Source organism: Alligator sinensis, unplaced genomic scaffold (assembly GCF_000455745.1).
Source record: "Alligator sinensis unplaced genomic scaffold, ASM45574v1 scaffold674_1, whole genome shotgun sequence".
Classification (NCBI taxonomy): domain Eukaryota; kingdom Metazoa; phylum Chordata; order Crocodylia; family Alligatoridae; genus Alligator; species Alligator sinensis.
This window is the reverse complement of record NW_005842032.1, coordinates 878,321-898,598: the sequence shown is the minus strand read 5'-3', so window position 1 is coordinate 898,598 and position 20,278 is coordinate 878,321. Positions and strand designations below refer to the sequence as shown.

At 42.7% G+C, this 20,278-nt stretch overlaps 1 protein-coding gene across 7 annotated transcripts in view; it reads left to right on the top strand.

Annotated features, from left to right (window-relative positions):
- RHOBTB1 (Rho related BTB domain containing 1) overlaps positions 1-20,278 on the top strand; it is an 82,768-nt gene that overhangs the window by 39,792 nt on the left and 22,698 nt on the right. For 6 of the 7 annotated variants that reach the window (XM_025202625.1, XM_006022355.2, XM_025202623.1 and 3 more), the window contains 3 exons: positions 14,271-14,456; positions 15,940-16,898; positions 17,339-17,457. In XM_025202625.1, coding sequence (XP_025058410.1) covers positions 14,271-14,456; positions 15,940-16,898; positions 17,339-17,457 — 1,264 coding nt within the window. The remainder of the gene's footprint in view (positions 1-14,270; positions 14,457-15,939; positions 16,899-17,338; positions 17,458-20,278) is intronic. The other variant, XM_025202627.1, reaches the window with a different exon arrangement.

Sequence of the window (20,278 nt, the reverse complement as noted above, 5' to 3'; positions counted from 1 at the left end):
CCTGCTCATGCTGGGCAGGCACTGTGTCAGAAGCAGGGAGCTGGACCCAGGCTGCTGGACCCAGCGTGCTTCAGAACCAGATCAAGAGCCAACCATTAGACACTCTGGCAGCCAGAGCATCTCTATGGAGGACCCAGCCTCTGGTTGCCTCAAGGCATGGCCCTGGGCATGGTCCCCTGACCTGCATTTTTTTGTCTGCAGGTTTTTTTGACCCCTGGAATCCAGGAGTCTAATTTTGCCCCTGCGCTGCAAATTTGCAACACGGGGAATGTTTTCTTGTTTTTGCACATGCCTCTTGCAGTGTCTCAAAGGAGTTTGAGATGCTGCGTGAGACACATGCAGGCTGATCTGGACACGCCCTATGAGCATGTGAAGAAAGGGATATAAACCGAAACAGCTATCCAGTTCAGACCAAGTGCACTACTATCTCATAGGGATAACGGAGACCTGCTGGGACTCCACCTATGACTAAGCCACAGGTATGGAGGCTATACCCTGTACAGAAAAGATCGTGCAGAAAAAAGCGGTGGGGGTGTAGCTCTCTCTGTCAAAAAAAGCTACCTGTCCCTGCAAATTGACATTGGCACCCAGGGAGGACGTCTGGAGTCCCTCTGGGTAAAAATACATGGGGAATGTGGCACAGGGGACATCATGGTAAGAGTCTACTACAGACCTCCTAACCAGAAACAAGAGCTAGACCAGGAATTGGCCAAGGAACTGGCTGAGGCTGCACGCTTTCGGTGCTTGGTTGTCATGGAAGACTTTAACTACCCTCATGGGAAGAGCACTTGGCCAAATCCGATCTATCACAAAGCTTCCTCACGAGTGTGGATGAGCTCTACCTGACTCAAGAAGTCTATAGGCTGACCAGATGTAAAGCATTGCTGGACCTGGTACTGGCCAAAGGGGATGATCTAGTCAGTGACCTAAGAATTGATGGAAAGCTGTGTGATAGTGGCCACAACCTGATCACCTTTACTATCTATCGCAAAGCTGGGAAGTCAGTCAGCAATACAGAAGTCCTCGACTTTAGGAAAGCTGACTTTGACAAACTCAGGAGGCTCATTGTCGAGGCCCTAAGGGACCATGGCTCGACAGGAAGAGGAGTCCAAGAGGAGTGGTTGCTCCTGAAGGGAGCGATCCTGACAGCACAAGAGTTGCCCGTCCCATCTTGGAGGAAGGGTAGCAAAAGGGCACAGCAACATCCTTGGCTCAGCAGGGAACTTGAGGACCTCCTTCACCTAAGAAGGGAGACTTAAAGGATGGAAGGCTGGAGTCACCACCAAGGAGTACTCAGCACTGGTCCGTGCGTGCAGGGAGCAGATCAGGAAAGCCAAGGCTGCAACCAAACTCCATCTGGCTTCACATATCAAGGATAATAAAAAGTCCTTTTTCAGATGTATAGGGAGTCGGGGGAAAAAAAGCAAAGTGCTGAACCAAAAGGGACAACTGATAACCGACACCCAGGAAAAAGCCAACCTGCTTAATGGGTACTTCACGTTGGTCTTTCATCAGCCCAGAGGGACCGCCCTACCTAGCATGATGCGGGACAGCCATGGTCTTTATACCTAGCATCGGTGTAGACTTTGTAAAGAAACACCTTGCAAGGCTGAACATCTTCAAGTCAGCTGGTCCTGACAGACTACACCCTAGAGTACTCAAGTAGCTGGCAGGTGTCATAGCCCAACCATTGGAAAAATATTCAAAAACTCATGGCGCTCAGGTGAAGTACCTGAAGACTAGAAGAAGGCCAATGTGGTACCCATCTTCAAGAAAGGGCGGAAAGTAGATCCCGGGAATTACAGGCCAATTAGCTTGACCTCACTCCCCATTAAGATTCTGGAGAAAATTATCAAAGAGACCCTTCTTGATAAGCTGGCTGATGGCAACATCCTGAGGGACAGCCAGCATGGGTTTGTTGCAGGTATGTCTTGCCCGATCAATCTCATCTCCTATGACTAGGTGACATATCACCTGGACAAGGGAGAATCGATTGACATCATATATCTGGACTTTTTAAAAAGCCTTTGATCTGGTGTCCCATGATCTCCTCACGGAAAAATCGGCCAACTGTGGCCTCGGCTACACCACAGTTCAGTGGCTGGGAAATTGGCTCTGAGGTCAGACCCAGAGAGTAGTAGTCTATGGAAGCGAATCATTATGGTGTTCCATGATCAGTGGTGTTCCCCAGGGCTCTGTCCTTGGACTGGTTCTCTTTAATATCTTTATCAACGATGTGGACATTGGTGCCAGAAGTGCACTGGCCAAGTTCGCCGATGACACTAAACTTTGGGGCATAGCGTCCACACCTGAGGATACGCTAGTGATCCAGGCTGACTTGGATTAACTTAGTAAGTGGGCAGATATAAACCTGATGATGTTCAATACCAAAAAATGCAAGGTACTCCACTTTGGGTGGGGGAAAAAACCTGCAGCACACTTATAGGCTCGGCAGTGCTACGCTCGCTAGCACCACGGCTGAAAGAGACTTGGGGGTCATGATTGACCGCAAGATGAACATGAGCCACCCATGTGATGTCGCAGCTGGTAAAGCAAACAAAACTCTGGTTTGCATCATAGATGCGTCTCACGTAAATCTCAGGATGTCATCCTCCCGCTATACTCAGCCTTGGTGAGACCATAGCTGGAGTACTGCATCCAATTCTGGGCTCCAAAATTCAAGAAGGATGTTGAGAAGCTTGAGAGAGTCCAGAGGAGAGCCACGCGTATGATCAGAGAGCAAGAGAACAGGCCTTATGATGAGAGGCTGAGAGCCATGGAACTCTTCAGCCTGGAAAAGTGCAGGCTCAAGGGTGACCTGGTGGCTGCCTTAAGTACTTAAGAGGTGTTCATCAGGATCTGGGGGAACATCTGTTCACCACAGCACCCCAAGGAATAACAAGGACCAACAGTCATAAACTCCACCATGACCATTTTAGTCCGGACAGAAAGAAAAACTTCTTTACTGTCTGACCCCCAAGGCCTGGAATAAACTCCCTCCAGAAGTGGTGCAGGCATGTACTCTGGACTCATTCAAGAAACGATTGGACGCTTATCTTGCTGGGATCCTTTTACCCTAGCTGACTTCCTGCCCTTGGGGCAGGGGGCTGGACTTAATGATCTTCAAGGTCCCTTCCAGCCCTAATGTCTATGAATCTGTCAATTTGTCCATTGCTCTGGGATTAACCAGTTTATGTTCATGGCAACAGTTATCTAAAACAATTAAATAGAAACTGTCATTGGCAATAGCACAGACAAGCTCATTTTTCATTCTCAAAAATGGAAAAACTTTTATGATGAAGCCACACTACAGCCCCGATTCTGTCATCAAAATGCATCTGACTTGTTTGTTTTGTCTTTCCCAGCTTTTTCCTATCTGGCTTCCTATACAACATCAACATGTGTAGTGTTGCTTTTAAAAATCAGTTTCTCTTTTTTAACTTATTTGCCTTTCTCTTCATCCATTTGCAGTCTTCCTACTATGACTCAGGTTCTTCATGACACCATTGCCAGAATTGTGCTTGCCCCATTGTAGTACCGGTTCTGTACAACTTCCTTTTAGATTTGTTTTCTATCATTTCATCCTCATCTGGCAGTTTTTTCTTTTCCCCTTCTTAATACTTTTACTTCAGCTAATTTGATATCTAATCTTTTCCTTATCTCTTGTAAACTGAATACTTTCTCTACTAGAAATTGCTGGTTAGTACTATCAGCCTTTTTTGATTAATTTATTGTTGAGTCTTTCTGTTCTGTTCCCCCGGGGCAGATGATCCAAGTTTATTATATCTGTTTAGAGAGATGTCATCTAAATATTGTCCTTAGCTACAAAGCAACTACTTGCAGTGACAGCAAAATTAATCTGAAATGCCCACTTCCTATTATCCATTATTTTTCGCGTTTCTTTTTTACCATAACTTTATCTTTCTGCCTACAGGTAGCAGACAATTGAATATGTGTCTCCACAAAAACATTTAATTGTTATCCAGTTCCTTATCAAGCTTTTCCTGTAACATTGCGAGCACGGGAGTTTGCCCTAGGCTAGTCTAATAATGTGTCCCAGGTTGGTCCTGTCACATGCTATCTTTCTGGATGCCGTTTTGTTTTTTGTTCTCCACCTTGGAGTCTATACTAAGGCCTTGTGTCTAATCTTGCCACAAACCCATTCTTGGTGTCTGATATGAAGAACAAATAAGTGTCCTTTAGCTTCAAGCCACCCTTATCTCTGGAGTTATATTTTAATGCAGTGTTTTTGTTTGTGAGTTAAGAACACAGTATGCAAGCTCTTTATATTTTTTAAGAAAAAAGATATATTGAGTCAAGAACTCTGGAGTAGGGCTATACGAAGCTTTAGGTCCTGATTCAGTTTGGAGGAGATTCGGCCCGATTCGGTGGCCAAATCCAAATAGAATCAGGGGACCGTTTAAAAGGTCCAAATTGATTCGAAGCTCTATGAATCGATTCGGAGAGCTTCAGTGATTTGGACAGTCCCTGCTCGCTGCAGCAGGGAGCTGGATTCAGACTCCAAGCTGGTAAGTAGGGGGTGAGGGAGGGAAGGCTGAAGGAGGGGGGAGGGGACCATGGTGGGACCCCTGCCTGATGCCCCTGCCCTCCCTCCCCCCATGGCTTCCCCGTCTGCCCCAGCTGGTTGTTTAACAAAAAAAAACCCCCACCTGGTGCTGCCGGGCAGGGGGGGCAATCCCTGCTGCCCCCCACTGCCCCACACTGTATAGGGGGCTCTGCCACGAGCCCCCCAACCCTCGCCTGCTCTCCCAGCCCCCCCATGGCTGCCCAGCTCCCGGCCCATTATAAAACAAAAACAGCAACAAAAAAAACCCTGCACTCACTGGCTTCTACAGCAGCCTTGGGGCTTCATGGGGCTCATGGAAGAGCCCTGCCATGCAGCATGGGGCAGTGTGGTGCAGCGGGGAATCGCTTCCCACCGGGCAGCAGTCAGAGAGTCCAGGGTTGTTTTTTTTTTTTCTTTAAGGGCTAGGAGCTGGGGCAGGAGGGGCAGCCATAGGGGGTAGGGCTAAGACAGCGGGCGGGGGCTCATAGCAGAGCCCCCCCATGTGGGGCAGTGGGAAGCAGTGGGGATCCACCCCCTGCCGGGCAGGAGCCAGTGAGTTGGGGCTTTTTTTTATCAAAGAGTTGGGAGCTGGAGCAGGCGGGGCAGCTATTGAAAGTGGGGAGGGATGGGGCCTGTGTGATATGGCTGCAGCCAAATCTCCAAATCAGATTCGGCTGAATCGATTTGGGACAGTGATTTAGATCACCAGATCGAATCACTGCCTCCTGAATTGGCCAAATCCGAATCCAAAGTGAATACTAGCCACTTCGCGCAGGCCTACTCTGGAGTTGAATTATGTGTAAACCGTCTCTGAAGTCACTGGGAGTTTTACTCAGTTAAGGAGTGCAGAATTTGGGCAAGGAACAAAGTTCTGATAATTTGCAGATTGATTGATTCATTATCAAAGTTCTGTGTTTGGTGCTAAGATGACCTTTTCCGTAGGTAAAAGATTAAGCTGCTGTCATGATTAACCCTAAATCTAGATCCTAGAGACAGAGGTAAAATTAATCAAAAGCCAAGATTATATAAACAACCCCTTAAATTTAAAAAGTTGATTTCCCCTTGATATTTTGTTTCTTAGGTATTTGTACTGAAACAATAGATCTTGCAGGTAATTACAGTGGGAGATGAAATATTCTAGTCATTTTTATGATGCTACAGTAGTCATCTGTAGTTCTCCATATATCCTCCACTGTGTTCCTGCAAGTGCAGAGAAAATACCGCGGAGGCTTAAAAAATGTAAATTCTAGTATGATGTGCATAATAAAGAACAAGCAGAAAAGGCTAATTCCATTTTTAATCCTAGCACTGAAGTAAATAATATATTTAAAAAAACAGTTTACTTTTATTGGTGTTGCTTTTGACTGAAAATGAAATGAAAGACATTTTAGAAGTAGTTCTGCATGCTACTCACCACAAAATCTGAATATATTTCAGGACATTTTGACAGTTTCGCACATTACAACCGTGTTTAAGAAGCTTCACTGCTCTGGGTAAAGTATAGAATTGATTCTCCTGCTCACCTACAGGGCAGTGCATGATCTTGCCCTGTCTTATTTGGATATCTTTTGTCCCTTGCAGGTCAGGGCACTCCTTGCGTTTTAGTTCACCAGGCCTCCCATCTGTTGTGAGCGTGTGTACACAAGTCTTTCATCTTCAGGTCATTTTGTTACGCTCATCCATCACTTATGAAATCCTTTCCATGTCATGTGGTAGCGGCTACTGCATTAACTAAACTCTGAATCCACTTAAAGTACATTCTCTGCCTTGCTTTATAGCTATCTGTGCAATTTATTTTGAGCTCTGAGAGATGCATGCATGGAAAAATATATCATTTAGTAAAACTTTAAAATTGTGTCTGAGATGGTGTAGTGGAATAGCAGTAGTATTTTGCATTGCCATAAAGGAGATCCTACATTTAATTCTTGGCTTCAGTCTTTCAGCTTGGAAGCTTTGTGGAGCTGATATGTACAGTCCAGGCTGAGGAAAAGACTTAACCTCTCTTAACACTTAAGGCGTTATGTCAGTGGATCCTAAAAATAATTCCCATCATCTCTAATCACACTTCAGTCACAAGACTTGTAGCTGCGATGCAGGATTTGAAAGATGTTATAAAGCCAAGGGGAAAAGTGTGGGGATGGTGCCTGTAGCACAAAACAATCCATGCTTGAGGGAATATAATGCTTTATTTATGGTGAATGGACTTCAGAGGATTCAGCCATTCACATAAACTTTTAAAGGGGCAAAATTGTTGTCTGAAGTTACTCGGAATTCTTAGCTCTACAAAACTTGTCTGAAAAACCTCCCTCACAGTAGTCTGGCACTTCTGTAGCTTCTCTCAGAAACAAAGCTAACCCTCAGAGTAGGAAAAAATTAAGACCAGTAACAGAAGAAATTAACTATTTAGTTTCCGCAACCCTTCCCCCTCCCCAACCAGCTCTTGAGAGAGAGAGAGAGAGAGAAAGAAACTTGCTCTGGGTACATTTTTTTTAAGTAACATTGTACTAAAATAAAATGTAGTTCATCTCCTCATAAACTCATTCTGTCAAATCTGACTCCTGGATATCATCATAAGCCATCTAAAAATAAACAGAATGCTTTTGACTTGTCCTCGAAAAAGGAAAGATGACATGACTAAAATGTTTAAACTTGTTTTTCCCTCTTGAGTTCTTCCTCTGCATTGATTTCCAGGTCAGCCAGTGCTACTGAGACAGGATTTTTACCTTATCTTACCTCCTTTTAGATGTCCCAACCTTCCCCTCATCACAGCTTTATCCCCTTCCTGAGCAAGCCCCCTTCAAGATCCAACACCATTACTCCTTTATTAGCTATCAAAGGACAATAGGCAGTAAGACAGAGGCCCCTCATTTGGGGTTAAATGATAAGACTAACTGTCATGACCCAAAGGGTATGATTGTGTGTGCGCTTCGGCACTGCAGACCCGTATGTAAATTTGTGTCCCACTATTGGCTGTTTCTAAATTATTCCCACGTGGCGGCTAGCGATTGGCTTGCTAGTCGTATAAGAGGCTTGAGCGGTTTCCGCCCAAGTTGGAGGAGGAGAAGGAGGACTTCACATCTCGTGAAGAACTCTAAGCGCGCTTTGGAGCTTAACGAACCCAGCGTGTGCCTTAAGAAGGATATAGGGGCCTGATCAACTTCTAGCCCCTCCCCGTCGCCGCCTGATCCCTCGACGTACCCTTCCCTGCGTGCTTTCGTGGAGAGTCACCTTTTGGACTCTCATCGTGGTATCCAGAGCTCTTCTCGGGTTATTTCGTCTGGTTGATTCGACGGGCTCGCGGTTCTAGAGCTCTCAGCTGGCCTTGGACCAGAGTTCGCGGTTAGAACTCTTGTCCGCTCTTCTTCTTTTCTATCTGTAACTGCAACGCAAGCAAGTTTTCCTGCCTGCACCGCGACCATCTACGGTGTAAGTAAAATAATCTTTAATCAACCTCTATGCGTCCGTGCCTAATTCTAGTCCGCCGTGCCGAATTCCCCGACCCACGTGCCAGGGCTGCTGGCCACAGCCCGCCGCGCGCCCCCGAAAGCCTCGGACCGCTCCCGGCCCGCACACTAACAACCCACATGGATAATGATTTCAGCAGCATCTTCAGACCAAATTAAATGCTCGAGTAATAAAGATGTGTTCGATGTGGTTTTCTTTAAATTTCTACTGTACATTTTAATATGCAGCTTGTTTTCTTAGCAAATCAAAGCACTTATAGGCATTGGTAAAGTTCTTATTTATGGGGCCAAATCATGCAACTCAGACTCAACAACAGTTCTAGTCCTTTCATAAATCACTTTATTAAACAATAATGCCTTCATGGAACTCTGCCTAAAATGAGGAGTAGAAATGTTGGGGCCTTATGCATCGGTTTCCTATTAGAAATGATAAGCCTACTAGTATTAAAATTGTGCTGCACCCTAGAAAGGATCTCAAGGCACCCCAGCACTGGAACTGGAACAAGGCACTGGAACAGCATGAAATGCAAGCAGTAAAATGTACCCAAGGTGCATACTGGGCAGTTAGTTGCTATTAGTGCCACTGGTGTCTAAGCTAACTTGGGTAAGTCTGCCATATACTGCAGACTCTGCTATGACCGTAGTGTAGACACAAGACTATATGCAGCTTGTCCCCTAAGAGCTTCGAAAATTGCACTGCCTGACGGCATAACAGCATTTGTGGATACAGTTCCTGTTCTTTTCCTGACTACAGAAAGAATACCTCTCTATTTAAAATTAAATTGCTCCCTGTTTGTACAGTTCAGAGCTTTTGCTATTGAACACTTTGATATAACTACATAGATCAGTGTGTCTTAGATTTTAATTTGTTTAATAAGTATTCTATGTCCATAAAGTTATTCCTGTACTGTGAACTTACCCCCTCCTGGTGGCCTCTTCAAACATATTACACTTCTCTGGGCGGACCTTCTTAACTGGGAGCATTGTGCCTGGTTTACCCAATACTTGTGGTGGGGTAATTAGTACTAGTGACTGACAGTCGCATTTAACCTGTGCCACCCTAATTAGCCCCACTCACATGGTCATACTTGCTGCAGATTTAGGAAGCCCATGCACTTGAGCAGAACAGCATGCTTGAAGATAGGGTTGTCAGGTCAGCGAGTTTACTCTAGTGATATAGCATAGCAATTTCTTAGAAACCAAGTAACACAAATATTTCTCTCGCTCTCTCTAAAACAAAAAACCCTGTTGTTTCTCATTTCAGATAGCCAGTATTTGAAAAGATCCAGTCCAGGGCCCTAGTGGTCTTTGATCTAATTAAGCCTAATGGCTCCTCCTCACCTGAAAAACAGAACAGAACAAGTGAGAGATAAAAAATAAATTTAAATACAACCCTACCTTCTGCATAAATACCAGTGCTTAGGATGCTGCTTCTCACCCCTGAAGCCTGCAAGAGAAAAATCACCCTAAATATTAGTAAATTGGAATATTTCAGGCAGAGAACTTTGGGGAGGGAGGAAAATATTTTCTTGCATAGTGCCATGTAGAATGCTTTGCAGTATTTGGTGGATCAGTTGGTGGCCAACAGTTGTTAAGTGTAAATGTGAAGGAAATATTCACAACTTACATCTGTCAAGTTCTTTAGATTTATGTTGCGCTTTCTCTTGTCCAGCAGCCTGGGAGCATGGAAACAAGTTATTCTGATATTTTTGGCAGAACAGGCAGATCCTTCCAAGCACGTGTGTTAACTGATTTGCAATTATTGGTGCCACTCAGGGCCAGTAATTATGGGGTTTGATTATAAGAATGTAGTTGCAAACCATAAAGCTTTGTTCATATTTATCTCTTAACTTTTGGTAAATCCACAAAATAAATTGTCTGGTTACACACCTGCAGTAGTATGTTCGTATTCTGAAGACACAAAGGAAGCAGTTTTGAATGTCCAAGATCATAGACTGAATTGTTGCAGTTTCCTCTTTGGGTCTCTGGCAGTACTTAACTTTATTACATCATTTCACATCGCATTTCAGGATATATAATAGTATAATTATATGCTTTCTGTTAGTATTTGAAAACAATCTACATAGACCGGTACCTTGCATGTTACCCATCCATGTTTCCTGGTACCCTATGGATAGTTCTGTGAAGAAGTTCTAAATTAGTATTTAATATTCAATATTCATTATCAAATGTCAAAATGTTATATATTTAAAATTTAGATGTCTTCATGAACTATAACTGTACTTTGGTAGGGTTTTTTGTTTGTATTCACTAAAAATTATCTAGTGTTTAAGCTCCATATACTGAAGATACAGGTAGAATAAAAGCTGACTATACATAGAAATGAAACAGATTGTCTTTTATCATTGTTCAAGCTGAGAAAGAAACAGCAAAGGTAAGCAAAGCGCATAGAAATGGATTTAAAATACATTTAAAAAAAAATTATTTACAGTTAAGTGACCTCAGGTAAGTTAAACAAATGCGGTTGTAGCTTGTAATGTGTGGAGATGTCAAGGCATGGTTTTAAATCAGACTTTCTCCATTTTATTAATAAATTAAGCTGTACATTTTTTATTTGGGACACATGGGATAAATTTTTAGCCTCTTGAATTAGAAACATAAGATTTAAATTGCCCAAATCAAGTATTGCCCCACATTTTACCCCTCACATAGCTATTTTGCTGGTTCAAACTGTACTATACACAAAGGAGTACAGTAGTCAGGACTTTTCTGTCTACTTGGGAATCAACAAACTTGGATTTTGTTCTCAGCTTTGGCCCTGGCCTGTCAAGTGTACTCAGCAACTCTCTCTTGCTTCTGTCTTTTCTGTTAATATTTCTAGCTCTTTATGGATAGAAACAGTTTCTTACTATGGGTTTGTACAGCACAAAGACAGTGAGGACCCAACTGGGGATTTTAGGCACTACAATTTAAAAAATGCATGTACTTTCCCATAATTTTTTTTTTTTACTCTATGAGGAGTATGAGAAAATAAGTCAGATCCTGTAATTTCCAACAAAAATAGCAATTGTCCTACAATAACAGGAGGAACAAGGTTCTCATCACAATGCAAGATCTTGTTGGTACCTATTAGATGGTTCATCCAGGTAGAAAATATACTCGAGCACAGAGGCTGCTCCAGTGCTCTGTAAGTACAGTGCATTGGAACAGACTCAGTTAATCAAATCTGTTGGAGTGTGGTAATTACTGCGCTCCAGCCTGCCTCCATGTCTTGTGGAGCAGTGTCCCCATGCTTCAAAATGGCGGCAAGGATGCTTTATCTAAAGCTCATCTACCTTAAACACCCCCCACTGCTGCTTTTCGTGAACAGTCCTTGGTGTCTGGCTGCCACCTGGGCCCCACACTGATGAGTAGTCAACAAAATAAGAAGTACAAAGAAAGATAGAAGGCAACAGAAGAGCAGGCAAAGGTTAGTAGGTAAGAAAAGGAGAAAACCATACTGGAAAGAAAATAAAGGCAGGTACGTAAAAGGAAAACTTAGGATCAGGCTGGACAGCCTTATTAGATGGACTTTGCCTAAAGCCTGTGCCTAGCAGTGTCCCTCGACACTGTTTGGCTCTCTGCCCTGACTGAGAGCTTCCTGGACTTCTGTCTCACGGCTAATTATCCTCCCCCGACCCAGTCCATACATGCCCGGTGCGGGGGGTGTTGTCTGCTTCCCAATCTTCTCCTGGCTCTTCCTGGAGTGGGGTCTCCCCCCACACGCTGGTTCTGCCCGTGACCCGCGTGGGGTTCTTCAGCAGCCATTGCTGCCTGGGTATCCCTGCCTGATCAGCGTCTCTATGTTCTGCCGGCACTGATCGCTGCCAGTGTGGAGAGCATCCGCAGCTCCTGCTGCCTCTCCTGCTCTCCCCAGCTCCCAGCTGGTGCCGGCTTTTATCCTGGTTGGCCATGATCATCCGTAACATCACCCGCCGGCCCCAGCTGTTTATAGATGTGGCTGACAAACTGTGCAGGATTTTCCTGTCAGCGTCTCTTTTCTGGAGTCCAGAGCCCTAAAGTGGGTAAGTAATCTTCATTTTCTGGGGTATGGGCCCCCGCACTTATGCCCCTGGGACAGCACCCAATAAGTTTTTAATGTCATGAGAGTTATAGTGGTAACCTATGACCAGCAGGCTGAGAGAAACATCCTGACCAGCTGCACTGTAAAATCTAAAACTAATTTTTAATGGTCAGATATTTATTCATAGTAAAGTGTCAGATATTCTTAATTATCTTTCTGCCACTTCAAATGAGTGTAAATTTAAGCAATGAAAAGAGATATAAGAGCCTGACATTATGTGGTAGCCAAATGCAAACTCCTCTCCCCCGGTAACTCTTCACCTTACTGTGGTTACTCCTATCTGCAAAATTTTGTGGTTGCTTTGTCATCTGGACAAATTATCACTAGAGACTAGATTTGATTCTCAAGCCCATTGTACTTGAGATCGTGTGATTTTGAAGCAAATCCCCAAAGTTGTGAAAGGTTAGTGTATTTGACATATACCCCCCTTTGTTTAACTGATAACTTATTCAAATTTAAAGTGCATTTTCTCTTGACATTATGGATGTGCTGTAATTTTATATCAGATATAAACTAAATGCAAGACCACTTCTCTTGCATTAACTGTAAGCTCCCAGTAGTATATTCATGCATGTAGCTTGCTTCAGAAATGGTTAGATATATTTGTGTCCTCAGTGAGAGTGAAAGTATGGAAAGCAGTTATACTGAGAACATATTGCATTAACGATTTAAAAGGCAAAATGTTGAGATTCACCAATCTAGCTCATTACCCAAACTGCAGATACAATACATTTGTGCTAAATTAAAGATTAATAGAAGCAAGATGAGCAGTTTATGGCTGAATTTAGCTTCTGATAATTCTTCAGGGATAACATCTGCAAAAAATATTTCCCCCTTCTCCCAATTCTTTTTTAAAAGTCTATTCAGCATTTTTCTTGGCATTTACAATCTCTAGTCTATAAGATTCAAATTGCTTCCAATATTTATCTGTTTGCTGAGGGGCCAAATGGTAAGAGCCAGTTTGTGATACCTGTCTCTCAACTTTTTGAATAGTGGCTTAGACTCAATTGAAGAAAATGCTCAAGTAGATTCTGAAGAATTTTCCTAAATTTGGACCCTCCTTATGACAAAAGAACCTGTGAAATAAAACAAGTACCATATTTTCTTGCATATACCATGCCCTGGAATATAATCAACACCTTGTTTTTAAAAAGTAGAATGAAGGGGAAAAATCTTTCCTTGTAGTATGTAACTAAGTAGCAGTAGCTAGGGAGTTGAGCCTGCTCATTGTTCTGCTCCCTGTGGGTCCCTGCAGATCATATTTTCTGTTTCAGCTGGTAAGTGGCAGAACCTGCTCTTACCATATCTCTGGAATAAATGTACACTCTAATTTCCAGCATCTGGCTTTTGGGGGAAAGGTACATGTGTTATATGGGAGAATACATTACTCAATTTTTTGCTACAGGAAAAAGTCTTAATCCATGCATACGCTTTCTGTGTAACAATTTCTTTTGATAAAGAATTTTTCCTAAAAATCTACAAAGGTTACCAAACGTTGTCTTTATTGGTAACTGTTTTACTATATTATGCCTTTTTAAAGCACTCATCTTAACTTCCATTAAAGAAATGATCAGTGCTGGCTGGAAATTCTACAACAGTTTTGAGTTTAATGACTTTATTTATTGAAGACCTTATTGCAGTGCAGTAATTGTTGGGTGAGGTCATTGCATTATTGTATATAAAAGCATACGGTAAATATATTCATTGCCTGCAATTTCAGGAATATGTTTTGGTTCCTCATTTGACTGTTCTGAATCCTTGCATAAAATGTGAAAGTGACTTTTCAGTAAACAGGTTTTTGTGTATGAAGATATACTACTGTTTAAAAAATAGAATGGTGAACTCTTAACTATGGTAACTTTAATTTTAGAGTAGAGCACGTCTTCCTTGTACTTGCACAGAGCTAACATCTGTTGTGGAATAAGGAAGCTTCCTAAGTCTGATACATTGTGTTTATATGCTGTTGTGGTGGAATGTATAGCTTTTATCAAACTATGCTATGGATGAGATGTATTCTGACATCTGAATTTTATTGCATTGTTTGCTGTTTGTGGTTGAATAGCTTCAGCTTGAACTGATTGAATTTCAGCTTTGTGTATTTTCTAAGATGCATTCAGTTTTGGAAATACACATATTCTTCTTGATGTCATTCCAGGTCTGATGTAGTTGTTCTGTGTTTTTCAATTGCTAATCCTAATTCTCTGAACCATGTGAAAACAACGTGGTATCAAGAAATCAAGCACTTCTGTCCTCGCACACCTGTTATACTGGTTGGCTGCCAGCTAGATCTCCGTTATGCTGATCTTGAAGCTGTTAATAGAGCCAGACGGCCTTTAGCAAGGTAAAGGTTAAACAAAATTAATACTTTTAAAATATCATGCTTTTAACCAAATATATTACTTTTTAAAGGAAAACAACCCACTGATTTCTTTACTTCAGTTTCACATCCTATAAATTAAGAATAAATACTACTTTTCTTCTATTCTGGCCTATTTACATGGTAGACTCTTTGACACAAACTGTCTCTTACAGTTTTCTACAATGCCTTTGTAAGTTGGGGAACTTCTCTAAGGTGTCTGGGTACTACTGTGTTATATACTAATGAGTAACAACAGTCTAGTCTGACATGCATATTTTGGCATCTTAATTGACTTACCATTATCATATACCAGGGTACACAAGATGTCTCTGAGGGGTACATGGGAGAAATTATGTAATGGTGGATTCAATTTTCATTATAATAATAATTGGCATTTAAGGGGTTGAAATATAAAATGTATGCTGCTGGGTTACAGGTGCAGCTGGTAAATCTAGAAGGGGTACACAATAAGAAAAAGTTTGGGAACCTCTGTGATATACTGTGGTTAATACCAATTACTGCTTTAACAAAAAAAAGTGTCTCAAAGTATTTTTTTAGGAAGGTAACCCACAAAGGAAAATGGGTATGCATAAAACATCCTAAGTTATTCAGGAAGCAGAATCAGGCATACATTTGGCAAATGTATTTATAATTGCCAGTATAATCTTCACCTGCCCCTTTTTTGTATATAGGCTGTGTATTAAATGAGACCAATGTCTTAAAGAAAAAAATACTATGTAATTCTATACCACAGTGCATGTGCACAGGGAGCTGAATTCAAATGTCTTGTGAACCTGTAAATCTTGACATTTCCTAACTTTTGGATATCTGCAATAAAAACAATATTTGTTTCACAGGTTTAGTTTTAAATGTAATTTCTTCATTCTGTGTGAGCAAAGTCCAGCCACACATTTCCTCTTTCTCTCTCTCTCTCTCTCTCTCTCCCTCCCTCTCTCTCTCTCACCCTCCCATTCTGCTGCAGCTGATCCCAGTCAGTTTTTCAGCAGCAGTCTGGGCCCAGCTCTCTTTGATATTCAAGTTCAATGATGATTTTAGCAGAATACCAGAATTTTCCTTTGGAGTGCAAGCAACAAAGGCCCAATGCAAAAACAGATTTCAGAAAATAATTTATAATGGAAACTTAAATATAGGGCCTATAAACATCCTCCCCCCACAGAAGATGGGAATACAAGATAGCTTGACATTATAAGTAATGCAATTATGTCACAAAGCATCTACCAAATTTAAACAGAGTTTCAACTAGATATTTTGGTGCGTCTAGTAAAATAGTTGTATGTCTTAAAAGATCTTCATATCATACTGTTTTTGTTTTTATTAACTGAGCAATACAAATAATAAATCTAGGGGATAGATATTTAGATGTGCCCTTTGGGATTTAAACTTTTTCAAATGTGGTTCATGACAGTCCTGGTTTGTGTTTTTTTTTATTTTGTTTTAATCTTAGGCCTATAAAAAGGGGAGACATTTTACCACCAGAAAGAGGCAGAGAGGTTGCCAAGGAGCTTGGCATCCCATATTATGAAACCAGTGTATTTGACCAGTTTGGAATTAAGGATGTTTTTGATAATGCGATTAGAGCTGCACTGATCTCCAGAAGACACCTGCAGTTCTGGAAATCACATTTGAAGAAGGTTAAAAAACCATTACTTCAAGCTCCATTCCTACCTCCCAAGGCACCTCCTCCAGTTATCAAAATCCCAGAGTGTCCTGTACCCAGTACGAATGAAGCTGGATATTTATTGGACAGTCCTTTGTGTGCAGATGTCATGTTTGTTCTCCAGGAGCAGAATCACATTTTTGCTCACAAGATTTACCTAGCTACCTCCTCTTCAAAGTTTTATGATCTTTTTTTAATGGAATGTGAGGAATCTCCGGGCTTAACTGAAATGCAGTATAATAAGGAACACATCAGTAGGGACTTCCTGTCTAGAAGAAATGATGACAGTGATGAGGCAACCTTAAAAATGTCTGATGCCAAACTTCCAACACCAGAAAGTGATGGCACTTTAAAGACGCTGGAATTGAAAGCTGAAGACACTAGTTCTGCAACAAAAGCTTTGTCATCATGGGGTAAAGGGTTTGTTAGTATGCATAAAGAAATTCAAGTCAACCCTATCTCAAATAGAATGTGTCCTGTAACTGTGGTCAAAATGGATTCCTCTGTTCAGGCTGGGCCTTTTAAAACTGTTTTACAATTTCTGTACACTGGGCAACTGAATGAAAGTGAAAAAGATCTAACAAAGCTAGCTCAGATTGCTGAAATCTTAGAAGTATTTGATTTACGGATGATGGTGGAAAATATTATGAACAAAGAAGCCTTCATGAATCAAGAGATTACTAAAGCATTTCATGTCAGGAAGGCTAATCGAATAAAAGAGTGCCTTTGCAAAGGGACATTTTCTGGTGAGTAAATGCGCACTTGTAGTAAAGATCCTGATACTCCTCTCAATTATGCTAATATAACTCCACCAACTAGTGGATATTCCTAATGATTAGGAGAGGAGAAATGAGCAAAGTTTGCAAAGTACCTGAAGGCAACCTTTTCAAAACTGGGAGCCAAAAGTTTAGCTATTTAGAATCCATACTTGGCTTGCTAAACAAGTGGTCAGATTTTCAACAGTGCTGGGCATCTAGTATCTCCCAGTCAGGTTTTAGCTTTCCTTTTTTATTATTTTTTTTTTATTTTTTTTTTTTAGTTGCCTCTGTAAACTTTGAGACACTGAAAAAAAGACAGTGAAACACTACCTTAAAATGTTCAGAAGTGAGTGCTTTTTGCTGTGCTTTGAGTTTCTAGCATGTTTAACACTGGATTTGTACTTATTATGTCTTTGTTTCCATGGCAGATGTGACTTTTAAGCTGGATGATGGAAGCATAAATGCCCATAAGCCTCTACTGATCTGTAGCTGTGAATGGATGTCTGCTATGTTTGGAGGGTCGTTTGTTGAAAGTTCAAACAGTGAGGTATTTGTCCATGTGAATAATAGTATTCTATGCGTTGTTTACAGGTAGCAATCTTAGGTGCTGCTGTAGCCCTTAGAACAATGCTTTATTGAATTAAACATGCAGAACAGTTTGTCAGCTACAGTCAGCCCAAAAATGTGCCTCAATTGTTATGTTCTTAATTTAGAGTGGCTTAAATAATTGCATGACCTCAGCAGTGTATCATACTACCTCCAGTACTGGCTGTTCCAACATGTTGAATGTTTCCCTTTTTTATAATTTTATTAGAGTTTAAAAACATTGCACATGCAAATCTGGGTAGTTTGGGACTTTTTCCTAGTATTCAGTAACTTGAAAACAGGTTTGAATTTAAAATAAATGTGCGACTTTGAGAGCCCCCATGGCTCACCAAAAGCATACGGGAACGTCTCCTAGCTAAAAAGGAGGCGTACACCCAATGGAAGTGGGGGCCATCACCAGAGAGGACTATACCTTGGTTACTCGGGGCAGTCAGGAAGGCCAAGGCGGAGATGGAACTGGGACTAGCTACTCAGATGAAGGACAACAAGAAGTCCTTTTTTAAATACATAGTGGGTAAAAAGAAGGTACTGGGTAACGTGGGGCCTCTGCAGGACATGCTAGGAAATCTAGTCGTTGCACCAGATAGCAAAGCTAACCTATTTACAATTTCTTTGCCTCCATTTTTCTGAGCAGGGCCCGGGTCACCCCTCCCCCCACCAGGACCCCCCTAGGACCCAGGAGAGGCATACCCAGGCCTAGGGTCACTGAGGACCTAGTCAAGGAACTTCTGGAAGGACTGGACATATTTAAATCAGCAGGTCCTGACGATCTCCACCCCAGAGTGCTGAGGGAATTAGTAGAGGTCGTTGCGGGACCCCTGGCACAGCTTTACGAGCACTCATGGTGTTCTGGCATTGTGCCAAAGGACTGGAAAAGGGCCAATGTGGTTCCCATTTTCAAAAAAGGAAGGAAGGAGGACCCAGGAAACTATAGGCCAGTCAGTCTTACCTCGATCCTAGGTAAGCTTTTTGAGAGAATTCTCCTGGTGCATGTCCGCGAGGGGCCAGCAGGGAAGATTATGCTTAGGGGCAACCAACATGGGTTCATTAGAGGCAGGTCCTGTCAGAACAACCTGGTGGCCTTCTATGACCAGGTCACAAAATACTTATACACAGGGGTAGCAGTGGACGTAGTCTTTCTGGACTTCAGGAAGGCCTTCGACACTGTCTCTCACCCCATTCTCATTAAAAAACGAGGGGACTCTGGCATTGACACCTACACAGTCAGATGGGTCACTAATTGGCTGGAGGGCCGCACCCAGAGAGTGGTGGTGAATGGGTCATTTTCAACCTGGAGGGATGTGGGCAGTGGGGTTCTGCAGGTCTCGGTCCTCGGGCCTGCACTGTTCAACATCTTCATCAGCGACTTGGATGAGGGGGTAAAAAGCACCCTGTTCAAATCCGCAGATGACAGTAAGATGTGGGGAGAAATGGGCACGCTAGAAGGGAGGAATAGGCTGCAATCGGACCTAGATAGGTTACAGGGGTGGGCAGATGACAACAGGATGGGTTTCAACACTGACAAGTGCAAAGTACTGCACCTGGGGAGGAAGAACCAGCAGCATACCTACAGGCTGGGGAACTCCCTTCTCATCAGTGCAGAGGCAGAAAAGGATCTTGGAGTCATTATTGATGCCAAAATGAACATGGACCGACCGTGTGGGGACGTGGTCAGGAAGGCCAACTGCACCTTGTCATGCATCCACAGATGCATCTCAGGCAGGTCCAAAGAGGTGATCCTCCCCCTCTATGTGACACTGGTCAGGCCGCAGTTGGAGTACTGCATCCAGTTCTGGGCGCTGCACTTCAGGAGGGAAGTGGACAACATGGAGAGGGTCCAGAGGAGGGCCACCTGCCTGATCAGGGGGCAGCAGAGTAGGCCCTACGAGGAGAGGCTAGGGGACCTGAACCTGTTCAGGCTCCACAAGAGAAGGCTGAGGGGGGGTCTAGTGGCCATTTACAAACTAGTGAGAGGGAACCAGCAGGCATTGGGGGAGTCCCTGTTCCCCTGAGCGCTACCAGGAGTGACTAGAAGTAATAGTCACAAGCTGACAGAGGGTAGATTCAGGCTAGATATCAGGAGGCGCTACTTCACAGTCAGGGTGGCTAGGATCTGGAACCAACTTCCAAGAGAAGTGGTGCTGGCTTCTACCCTGGGGGGCTTTAAAAGCAGGCTGGATGAACACCTTGCTGGGATTGTTTGAGCCCAGTACTCTTTCCTGCCATGGCAGGGGGTCCAACTTGATGATCTGCTCAGGTCCCTTCCTACCCTACCAACTATGAAACTGATGTTTCCACAGTCTAGTCTATTCTTTTTCACTTGCATTCAGTTGCCCAGTGTACAGAAATTGTAAAACAGTTTTAAAAGGCACATCCTGAACAGAGGTTCAGACCAATTTTTGAGGAAGAAGTTGCGGGGGAGGGAGTGGAGAAAACTGTAAGCAGCTTTTCTGTTTCTCCACCCTGGGCCGTCTCAAATCAAAAGGTTTTGTTTGGGGGTTGGGTTTTTTTCCCCGTGTTCAAAATAGTTTGCTTTGAAAAGGCTCCAGGCTTTTTTTTACAGCTTCCTTTCTAAAAACAAAGTTTCTCTGCAGTTAAGACTCAGCTGTAGACACACGTGCTTTTCAGAAGAAATATTGTTATCCACACTGAACAAGGGTTTACATGTTCTGAATTTCTTTAAAAGTATTTCAGAAAGTTGTATGACTATATATTTTCATGACTGGAGCCATTACAGAGCCATTATTAAACTTGCTGTTTGA